This window comes from Neolamprologus multifasciatus, chromosome 5 (assembly GCF_963576455.1).
Source record: "Neolamprologus multifasciatus chromosome 5, fNeoMul1.2, whole genome shotgun sequence".
Lineage (NCBI taxonomy): Eukaryota > Metazoa > Chordata > Actinopteri > Cichliformes > Cichlidae > Neolamprologus > Neolamprologus multifasciatus.
In genome coordinates this window covers 28,258,243-28,270,549 of record NC_140443.1, presented here as the reverse complement: position 1 = coordinate 28,270,549, position 12,307 = coordinate 28,258,243, and the positions used below count along the sequence as shown (strand labels likewise).

Below are 12,307 nucleotides of genomic sequence, written 5' to 3'. Positions count from 1 at the left end.
CAAGTTATAAAAGAAACTGAAGATAACTTTAAAAAACTGTGCAAGTACAGCAAATCTATAGTACAGTATATTACACATAACAAAAACAACTTAAATACAGTACTGGGTATCAGTAGAAATCCTGAGAGTTCTCCGTTCCTGGTTCGCAAATGGCTGTCTGTGGACAGTCGAGTGAAGCCCAGACCCACTCTGACCATTTTTCGTGGGAAACATTGTTCAAGCTGGGTCGACTAGAAATCAGGTTAAAGTCAGTCAACAGTGAATCTTCTCTCGGAGAAGTTAATTATATCCTCAAGTCCTTAATGAATGCGACTTTTCCTGTATTAAATGCCAATGTAAATCTCTTAAGATGATTGCTATATGGTTGCTAAAATGTTTTCACTTAATAGGAGAGCACTCCTTGCTTAGATAAAATACACAAGAAATGTGTAGTGCAACGATGAAACAGGAACCTGCGTGAGGAAACTGACGGCACTAAAAATGTCACACTTTGACAGCAAACGCCCTCCAGTGGTGGCGTTCTTCTGTACAAGATTGTCAAAAAAAAAAAAAAAGAAGAAGAAAAAACAGAAAAAAGCACCAGCACCAAAAGTTTGTATCCTCTCTGTGATGACGTGTAAAGACGGATTCATTGCTTTACGAGGGTGCTTCGTAAAGTTTGCAGTTAAGGACCGCTGAAGTGGCGAGTTATTCAGTGCAACGCTGAGTAAGACTTTTCAGATATTCTTCATCAGGAGGAACAGTTTTTGATTCTGATGCCCCTTTTTTTCTAGCTGCAGGCACATTGGCATCACAAAAGATCTCCACGAAAAATCCGCATCACTTCAGCCAACAGCCAAACAATCGTTATGGGTACTACTGATCTTCGCTAGCAGAGACGAGCACACAAAACAATTAATGCACTTTTAATAAGGTAATACAATGTAATATAGCCTAATCACAGTTCCATGATTTATTGCTACCACAAAATCCGTTTCCAACTTCCACGACAACTATAGTAAGACCTCAAATGCTCTTTTGGCATTACGAGGAAGGCTATTGGAACCCTTTTTTTCAAGCGTTTAATCACCCGGTGTCAAAGAACAAACTCAGAGCTCAAACTCAGAGCAAACACTTGTTTATATCAACACAACGGCCTGAAATGTCCCTTTGCTCCTAATCAAAAATCTCTGAAGTTTCTGAGGTAAACCTGTTGGTCTGAATGAGCCACTTAGTGTTGCAACAAATTTGACTCCGTCCTTGTTTCTCCAATGTGGAGAGTGAATATTCTAACATTTCACTTAATGGATGCCAACTCAAAACAGGAAAAAAAAAAGTCTGGAAGCCGCACATAGTGTATGTTTGACACACTGACACCTGTGGAGGAAGAGTGGGCAATAAAAAGTTACCATTTAACTTTCAACCTTTAAAAACACTAATGTTAATCACAAGCACACTTCAAATTAAAACTTGCATATGAAATAAACTGAAGAGAGGCATAAACGCAGAGCAGGAAAAAAAATCCACACAAACATCAGAGCCAGCAATCTACTAATGACCTAAGGTACTCATCTTACCCGTATGAATATATAGTTTATATGACTATTTGTATATTTCTATATCTATATAGAGTTTCACTTTATGCTGACACATAGCATCCATATCTCCAGAGGCAACACCCTCAGTCGCATGCTTATCATTTGTAAAAATTCATACACACATTAATCAGCCACAACAGTAAAACCATTTACAGATAGCACTAATACAACCCAATCCACAGAGGCCCCACCCTGCAACTCAGGGGTTTTAACGTTGTGGCTGACTGGTGTATTTATGCACCTAACACAAAAATAGAACAACATGGCTCGACAACAAGCAAAAAAATAGTATAATTGCACTTATGAGTCATTGTACGGTTTTGTTAAACAAGCCTCAGTGTGGGTAGTTGGTGCTTTCTTGAAAAAAAAAGAAAGAAAAAAAAATACTGCAATCTTTAAAAGCACCCCCATTTTGATCATGTTAAACCAGAAGTTGAACAACTTAAGACTTAACCAAAAATGGTGCATGTGGTGCAAACCCAAGGTAACACCAGGCACAAGGCAGGCAGGACCACACTATCCCCCCTCTGCCTCAGAGATGGGGTCCACAAAATTCAGATACCTCAAAGCACTTTCTGGAGACACTGTGGATAAAGTTTGGCCACCACGCATTCAAAATGGCGGCCCAAATCCCAGAGGCGATCGGGTGTCTCGTAGACTTTGGTCCATACGTCTGCCTCATCGTCATACTGGTAAAGGGAGTTCTTCCTGCTAGTGCGAAACACATGCTCCTCCACCATGACTTGTGTAGCTCGTACAAACAGGTGTAGCTTGCCTTGCAGCAGCATGGCCTTGATATACGGGCTTGTGGCTTGGTCAAAGGGTAGATCTTTCTTGCGGCTCCATGTGTTCTTCTCAATGTCGTAGACCTCCACAGTAAAAGTGCGCTGGTGGTTTCTGCAGATCCCAGCTATGTAGTAGATGCAGTTTTTATACAAGGCAGCCAGACCCTGACTCCGAGGGACACTCATTGGCGCCAGATGACTCCAATAGTCCTTACGGGGATCATAGCAGAAGAAATATTCACCTGTGTGAAACAAAGAGACAGAGTTATGATCAGATGCGTTAAAATGGTTTTCATATGCAGTATGTCTGTTGTATTAATATCACTTTATTTACATATTTTGTACAGATAAAAACAAACAAACAAAAAAACATAATTGCATAAGTTCCCCTGAGCACAGAAAGACTCACCTTGGAGGACGTAGATACGGTCTTTGTACTCTACAGCACTGTGAAACTCCATGGCCACTGGCATCGGACTGACTGCAGTCCAACAGTTGTCTCTGGCATCATAGCACTCTACTGATTTTAGTGCATTTCGCCCATCACCTTCATAAACACGGCCTCCCAGTGCATACAGCTTCCCGCAGCAGTGCACAAGCCTGCATCCAATTCGGGCTCTCAGAAGAGGTGCACGTGGAAGCCATCGGTTGCCTGCATGCTCGTACTGCCAGAAGTCACTCTCTGCTCGATGATCTATGGACACCTCGCTGTTACTCGGACGGTACCCACCAGCAATGTAGATGTCATTTTCTGGGGACACCAAGATGCCAACCTCCCGGAGATCATTAGGTGGTTTGCAGAGTTTGAACACCCTTCCTGTGGCCGTGTCCAGACAAGGCACCGTCTGCTTCTTACCTGAGTGTTTATGAGCAGCATCAAAGCAGATGACCATCTCAGAAGCAGTCATACCCAGGCGCTGTGGACAACCATTTGTGCCAGTGAGGCGAGCTTTGGCCTCAGCAGGGTCTGTTGAAAGGGAGAGGGCGCAAGCAAAGGGAGGAGGTATCCGATTGAGAAAGGCCTCATCCAGCAAGGGCAGACGGATACACTGGGAAAAAACCTCAGCTAGATGAGTTTCACGGCCAGACAGATCATGCTCTAGCCAGCGGACAATGCTCTCATAGACATGCTCTTCCTTTTCCACATTGAGGTCATCATTATTCAAAATGCTGACCAACTGCTCCTTGGTCATCTGGAGGAACTCTTGCTCCCGTGATACACACAAGAACTAAAACAAAAGAAGTTTTAGAGTTTCAGTTCAGACATTACAAAGTTCGATGTCAATGTTGTTGACTGCCACTGTTCCGACAAAAATAAGACATTTGCCAAAAGCAGAAACTGTGTCACATTAAGTCTTTAAGCTCTTGATGAAGACCTGAAAGACTATAAAACAGTACTCTAAATTATTTATCAATTCCCCTGGCCACTAAACAAGGAATATATAAAAGTAGAAAAAGCCATAAACACAAAAAAGGAATTAAAAAATTATATCAGCTGTCTACCAAATTATCATTACATATTAGTACCAACCAAGAAATTTAACACTCAGTACATCCTTAGTTTTTTGGCAGCCAAATGTCTTGGTCATAAAGAAAGCAGAGCTACAAAAGTAGATACCACAACATGTCTAAAAATTGTGGTATAAAACAGCTGAAGGCATTCATTACATCACAGTCCAAAGTAACTGTTAATAACCAATTTAGGCTTATGTTCAACTGACCTTCTTGCGGATATAATCCTGTGAGCGTTCCCTCAGTTCCTGGTGCCCATATGCATCAGCAAACATAAAGACTCCTATACAGTTCTGAGGGTCAAGTCGGCTGATCATGAACTGGGCACACTGGTCCTGCAGGGCAGGAATCTGGAAAATGCTGGCTGCAGTGAATAGGGCCTGGACATTAGACTCAGAGAGCGAGACCCTGGACGTGTAGGCATAATCTAGGACAAGGTGCATGGATTCAGATTCCACGCCAACAATTCGAACCTCACGCTGACTGCTCTCTGTAAGGCCACTGGTGAACATGGACCTAGAGGAACATTTGAAAAAAACACAAATCCTTTTATGATTATTATAAATTCTCATCTTAAAAACTGAGAAAGTTTATCAGAAAATCTTATTTTCTAGACAACCTCTAGTCAAAATGACAGTGAAACCAAGAAAGCAACTAATAAATATTTGTAAGCAAACACGTACAAATGCAGGACATAGGCACATATGCAGTGCTGAATTTCCTACCTAAAATATGGGCTGATTGCAGCAAGAACATTTCTGTGGCATGAGAAAGTCTTGCCATGGTCCACTTCTACAACGATGTCTGTGAGCTGTGCTTCATCGTACAAGGCTTTGAGCTGCTGCAGGATGTTACAAGCATGAACAGCATCTACCCCATTGTAGTTGGTGATTGGAAGCGTCCCATTTTGTACTTGTAACAGCTTCCCTACCTCTGAACAAGAGCAGAAACAGAAAAAAATATTATTATCATCTCACTTTAATTTTTTCAGTCAACTCTAAACACATGTATAACTGACATGAAAACACAATATGCTTCATGTATATACCAAACAGCCCCAAAAATTAAGAAAATGCTGCAGAAAAAAAACTGCCTCACAGACAATCTAGATATGCAAGCTCTAGTTTGCTACAAATGAATATCACATGCAGTATGCCAACAAAATATACTGTAAGAGAAGAATAAAGACAGTGCACGAGGTATGAGTATTTAAAGCACTTTAATCTCAGTATCTTTAGTTGTTTTGACAAATGCAAAGTGTCAATTCTGAGAATGAATCAGAAAAGAAAAAAACCCCAGATCCCTTTGACTGAGTTAGCACAAGACATAGGTCAGGTCAGGTCCAGAGGATGTCTAATGACAGGTACCTAAGGTTACCTGGGGACACAAGATCAGGAGAGTTGTAAACAGGTTGCAAAACCACACATAATCACATAATAATGATAATTACTAAATTCTTTAAACAGTAATACAGTGTACATAGTCAACAGTGCTCTGGTTTAAACACTCATTTATGTAGAAACATTTTTTAAATTAAAAACTAATAGATTATTACAGAAGAAAGGACTTAAATATGATGTTAACATACCTGACAATAGCAGCCACAGCTTCTGATCTGGAGCTACCAATTCTTCTGAAGTTTTTGTTTAGCTGCCAGTGTAGAGCTCTGTACCGTTTGCCTATTCAGTTTATACAATGCATTTTTAATACTTAACTGCTATATCATTTGGAAGAGCATCAATACCAACAGTACCGTCTTCAGCCCATCCAGCTGACACACAATTTTACAGACCAGCTGCAGACAAGCAGCTATGCTTCCCTCACTAGCGGCTGAGCACATGAAAAGCACGAGTATGTCTGTGGTCTGGAGGCAGGGCTCGCAAAATCGCTAGCCCGACGTCCCGGGGCTAGCGATTTTTCCAGTCGGGCTACCAAAATCTATCTCTGCCCTGCCCCTCGGGCTATCATAGGAAGGCAAAATATATGTCAATGCTTTTGCATTCTTTCGGCAATGTAGCTGGGTAATTATGTCATTGGCATCAGTGAGCCAGAATTTGCGCTTGTTTTTTGCTTTCACTTTGCAATCGCGCGAACTGTGCATAGAGAGCGACAGCACTGATTGGTGAGTGACGATCATTTTCGCACCAATTCCTCTGACATCGTCTTATCAATCATTAGCTTACTATGCAAACATGGCAAGTGAAATCTCCCGCAGCAAGCTTAAACATGTGAGAGGTTGATCGCGCAGAGAATCGCTGAGCGTTATGTGAGTGCCTGTGTAAAAGCAGCAGGATATATATTTTAGTTCTGCTGAGCCAAATAAGACAGGTCAGGGTGAAGAAGTGACAGCCAAAGAAAAGCTTACCACAAAACGGAAAAGTTATGACAAATCAGACTATAAGGCAAAAAGAAAGTGCAGCTTTATGGTTTCATGGACAAAAGAATTTCTGTGGCTGCAATATGACGAGCTAAATAACCAGGGCTGCACATAAGTGGTCCGCAGGTGCGCATTCGCTGTCAAAATAAAAAGAGCGCACAAGATAAGAAGTTGCAACGCGTGTTTGCGTACATAAGATTTTCTGGAGGAGGACAGACATTTGTTTAGAACTCATAAAGATGTCGAAGAAGCTCCTTTAAGCAATTACTTTGGTGTTCCTCTACCTCCAAAGAAATGTCAGGAGTCCGAACCACAAAAGAAGCGCATATTCTCGGAAAAGTGGTTGCAGGAGGTGAGCTGGCTTCAAACAAATGATGAACGCACTGAGATGTGGTGCAGAATGTGCCGTGAAAATCCCACTCTAGCGGACAAAAACAGTGCCTTTTATATGGGCGCAAACGCGCGTTGCAACTTCTTATCTGGTGCGTGTCTTTTATTTTGACAGCGAATGCACACATGCGGACCACTTTTGTGCACCCGTGTAAATAACATAATGTTCTGTCGGGTGTGTTGTTGGTTTTCCTTCGATTTCCGAGTCGACAAGCACCTTTGTTACTGGGACCAGTAATTTTAAGAAAGGCCCCCATTAGAACCCATGAGAAATGCAAGAAATGCATTATTGCTCAGTCTGCAATATCTTTCCCAGAACAAACACCAATTGCAAATAACATACTAAAAAGAAACCTGAAAAATCTGTTTAGACCAGCGTACTATGTTGCAAAGACTGAACTACCACTGGCAAAATTTAGCAGTCTTTGCAAACTTAAAAAAACAAATGGCCACGATCTTGGTTCCACTTGCCTCTTACCCGTGACTTCAGTGGAAATTTCAAATTCAGGATCTGACACAGACTGATTCATGTCCTACACAGTTCTTACAAGTTCATAGAAATGTCTGTTCAATTAGAACCAAGTATTTGAGTTGATGATTGTAATTTTTATACAATGTTGTAATTTGTTTTTCAACAATTTTTTGATTAATGTTTTGTTTCCTTTACAATATTATACTTTAATGTATAATACTGTAACGGAAACAAAACAGGAAACAAAACATCAATCAAAAAATTGCTCTCTTTTTTTATTCGGGCTACTTAAATTTATTATGGGCTACCAAAAACTGAAGAGTCCCTGCCCTAAGGGCTACCAGGGATTTTGAAATTTTGCGAGCCCTGGGAGGTATTATAAAGTTGATGACAACAATATCGCCATTGTGAGATATGTAAACTTGGAAAAGCGACCCACTTCAGTACTGGAAAGAACATGCTAATCAGCTTCCCAGTATCGACCCAGTATCTCATGCCCCCTTTAGCTCTGTGGACAGTGAGAGCCTTTTTAGTGCCGTTGCAAACGTCCTTGATGAGAACAGAAACAGGCTCAAACCTGACAAGGTAGAGATGTTAGTTTTCATTAAGAGAAACATACTTTTTTTTTCTGCGAAACTTACTACTGTGACGACAGTAAGAGTTAGGAGTGCAGTTCCTAAAAGCACATTACTGGCTTTGCAAACACTGTCGATCTTTTATTTTTTTAATTGTTTACATGCCTGCCGGAAATTTTAAGTTGAGGTGCTATTTGTTTTTATATTAGACTTTTTTTTATATATTTTTTTTTCTTCCATAAGTCCATAAGTGAAGAATTTATTTTATTTATTACTTGATTGTTCAAGTAAGCACCTCACAAAAGTGGTTTGTTTGTTAACAGAGTTGTTGAACGTTAAAATAAGGTGAATTAAATTTAAAAAAAGAGGAACATCCAGGATCTGTTTCTTCGCTCTTCTTTATTCTTTTTTTATGTATTATAGAAGTATTGGATCGGGACTCGGTATAGGTAGATACTCAAAATCAAATGACTCGGACTCTGACTCGATGGCAAAAAAACATGATCGGGACATCCCTAACATGAACAGTAGTTTAATCTTCACAACACTGAACATCTCTTAAAATAAATGTTAAGAGGTAATTTAAGTTCCCATCAACAACATCAAAGTATTAAACATTTATCATGAATATTAACCTTGTAGCCACACACATCACCACTAACTATTAGCATTTACATAAGAAAGGCACTAGCTGTGTGTTAAGTTATCATTAAGGTAGTGACTAGCCAATATGACTAATAATAAAAAGATAACATTAATGTAGCAGGTAAGCAGCAAATGTAATCAGTCCTGCTCATGTGTAATGTTATAATAGGCAGTGTTAGTTAAAGGTGTCTATATAAAGTGTATATAGGCAGTGTGAAGTGTTTGAACTGTTCCTGCAGCTAGACAGCAACAGCAGCAGTTAGAACCTAGCAGACTAACTCTACTTGATCAGCAACAAAAATATAGTGCCAAGTCAAAAGAAGCAAAGCACAATTTCAGACAATCTTAAAATAGCTGTCATATTTTAATGTGGGTTTTTTGCACTAAGTCCAATAATATAGAAACAGTGTTATCATTGATGTTACAGTTTGTATTGTTGTCAGTTTTTTTTAAACACGTTTTGTCATTTTCTTTCTCCACTGGTATTGAAGATGGGATTTTCTTAGATAGTGCTATTGAGTTTGAATTTCTAGTATCATAACTACTCTATAAAGCACACAGCCTCTAACCCACTGCCTAAGAGATTTCAAAATATCTGAATTTCCTTAGTGTAGATGACTACAGTGTAAATACAAGAGTTTTTGTGATCTTACTCAATCCCTATGTTTCACAAACTTTTAAGCAACACTTACTTGGAGATTATTTTAGACATTGTAGGTAAATATTGTTACTTTTCTAACATAAAAATCTTCAAAAGAAATACAAAACCTTCTAATTATTTTATATTATAAAGCAATTTCCAGCTGCTCCCTTGTCACAGGGGGCCACCGCAGCGGGTAGCTTTGCATGTTTCTAAGCTGGATGCCCTTCCGGCCCCCAAGGGGATTTATGCCTCCTTCTGGGATTAAACTGAGGATCTTTTACTTGTGATATGATATACATGATATGCTATACAGTTTTATTTTGGATTTTAAACACATTCAAATATATAAGGAAATAAACTCAAATGACAAACAAATGTGCATTACATGAAATAAAAATTAATCAAAGCCCAAACTGTGCATACAAAGAAGTATGCACATGCTTATGCGTACCCCATGTTCAACACTGCCAATTTAACAGGATCATCATTGTGGTACCCTCATATACATGCATATACTTGACCCACATTCATATTAGCATAAATATGAACCAATACATCTTTATACAAACATTAATTACATATTATTTAAAGAAAATGTCAACTGAATAAAGCTTGAACATTGCAGTTGTTCCATAAATGAAAATACAAAAAACAGCAAAACTGTGGGATAGTTTTTGTTAGGTAAATCTCTAAACCACTATACTATGGAGCCACACATATTCTTTTTATAGTGTAATAACATAAATAAAGTGTGGAGTGTGTGAAAACCTGATGACCAAATTTTAAGGATGTATGCCACCTGGATTAAAGGTCCAGATATAATGACTGATACAGCTGTATAAATATAATATTTCCTGCACTATATTTGCTTGTTTCTAAACTTGTACCGAGAGATTGTTCCCTTTCTCTTATACTGAATGAAAGCAGCAGGACAATACATGAGCCTAGAAACTCGTGAGTACAGCAGTGCTGCCCACAAAGTGCTCACAAAGTGAACGTCTTTCTTATCACATGTGTTATATCAAGTTATAAAAGTGGCAGACCATCTTTATGACTGCTGTAAAGCTTCACTTTGACTTATACGGTATACAAACTTACAACAAATGTCTCGGGTTGTGCAATGCTGACAGGACAAAGACTCTCGGTGGGTAAATAGAAAACTACTATCACACCAGGTGGTAGCTAGCTTGCTAACATCTCTCATCGCTGCCCTGTGCCTGCAGTAACGGTCTGGTTAGCTAATAAGACTGAAAACAAACTTGAAGAATAGACACTAATGAAGAGCGACGCTGTACACAACTTCGCCTGAATGCTTGTGTTTCATAAAATACAGTAATGCTCGCGGTTGGCTTAGCTAGTTGAGGAGCAAGCTTAACTTTTAGCAGACAGCTAGACACCAAGCTAATGCTAGCAAAGCTTTCTTTGACACAACATTACGAGATATAAATGGCGATAAAAATCTGAAGTGTTTTAAGTGTTGACGTCTTCACCTTATAGAAGCATAAGAGTGTGTAGCGCAATGTCTAGTGTATTCGTTTGATGACTATAGCCATTACTACAACTTGTCTAACCTTTGTCTCTTGTCATAAACAAGTGTTTACACAGTCAGCTGTGGCAGCGAGCTAACCGGCCGAAAGTTAGCCACACAGCTAACGTTAGCTACATAGCCGGGCTAACGACAGCCAACAGTTTGAGGAGTCGTTTAGAACCTGACCTTATTTAATGAAACTGCAACATGTCAAGACCTCTTCGTTTAATCTGTAAAGCTACGCCTGGTGAACACATGAACTTACATATTCTAACTTTAAAAAGCAATATTTAAGTACACAAAACAATGAAGATTTTGCTAACCTCCACTGGCAGCCATTCTCTCCAGTCTGTCTCAGAGCAGACCGACAGAAACGTCAAATGAGTGCCGAGCGGAGCCCCGGAAACAAGAAAGAGCCAATCGCAAGAGGAGATCGGATCTCAGAGCCAATCATTTTCCTTTTTTCTGAAATAGGAAAAAGTTAATACTGCATGGATAAATTACACACAGGGCACTCGGTTAGAGCCAACCAAAAGAAGTCAAATCAGCAGTATCTGAACAGGTGCATCCAAAGCAGAGGTTGGTTTCATATCTTGGTGGGAACAGTGGAGGTAGACATAAGTTCACCTGCAGGCAAAAGGCTAACTGCACATGGGGATAGACACATTACAGTAGCGTCTTATTCTACAATGTACAACTTGCTTTTTTGGTTTGCAGAAGAGTGCTGTTATTGATTTATAGCGCTGAAATGAAAGCTATTTAGACTTCATGTAAATAGTGCAACATGAACGCTGAAAAAATAGATGAGTATTTTTTCAGCGTAATATAATAAGAACAAACATTGCATGCCATATAAAAATATTGTACGCATCAATTATATTATATCGACATAGATTAATATTTCTGGAAAAAAAAATGTTTTAAATAGCAAAGATAATAATGCATTTTACTATAACAAGTGTAGGCAAAAGACTCCACATTCTTGACAACCATGTGGTGACACATGTTAAGAGCCATAACCAAGATGTTTTGTGGATTGTGGCATCCTTGCATTTAGCCAGCAGGATGGACACATTTATGATATGTTCCAATGCAGACCTTGTAGTAACATATGCCATAGGAGGCAAATGTTCAAATCAGCGTGACAGCGTATATTTTGAAGGTTAATCAACATTCATTGTGACTGCATGCCTAATTCTAGACATATGATCTGTTTCTAGTACTTCAATATCATGGGGGAAAAGTCTAAACACCAATGAAACACCCTACAATCCAGTGTTGCATTACTCTTATTGTCTTAATAAACAGTAAATCTGCTGTTAAATTGCATGTCAGTGATGGGGGCCACACGACTTTGTTAGTAGATAATCCCTTGCACCTCACATGCAACCCTATGTAAAATACATTATCTTACCTTACAGTACACCTTTTAACTGTACCTTACAATTACAGTTAAAAGTACAAATACTTTGTTACTGTACTTAAAGAGCAGTATCTGTACTTAACGTAAGGTTTGTTTCTGACCAGCTTTTTACTTCCGTCATTTTTACACAAATATCCCCTTTCTACTCCTTACATTTCCATTACATGTTTATTACTGTAGGTTAAAGACATTTGTGGGCAGTTATTATTTCATGTCACTGCACACCTTCAAGTTGATTTGAATCTGAACAGAGGGAACAATAACACACAGAAGACAATTTCTGGTGTATCTATCACCAGTTATCAGGATTTGTGATATAAAATAACTATAACTATAAAATAAAGAAATGTCTTGTTTTGCAAGTTCCCTTATGATCTGCA

The 12,307-nt window shown here is 39.1% G+C and overlaps 1 protein-coding gene across 1 annotated transcript; it reads right to left on the bottom strand.

Annotated features, from left to right (window-relative positions):
• Window positions 1-1,012: 1,012 nt before the first annotated feature.
• Window positions 1,013-10,930, bottom strand: kbtbd8 (kelch repeat and BTB (POZ) domain containing 8). The gene is made up of 5 exons (XM_085159844.1): window positions 10,828-10,930; window positions 4,600-4,807; window positions 4,084-4,390; window positions 2,772-3,591; window positions 1,013-2,604 (listed from the first exon to the last, which is right to left on the bottom strand). The coding sequence occupies exons 1-5, from the start codon at window positions 10,841-10,843 to the stop codon at window positions 2,141-2,143; spliced, it is 1,815 nt and encodes a 604-aa protein (XP_085015970.1). The 5' UTR covers window positions 10,844-10,930; the 3' UTR covers window positions 1,013-2,140.
• Window positions 10,931-12,307: the final 1,377 nt, after the last annotated feature.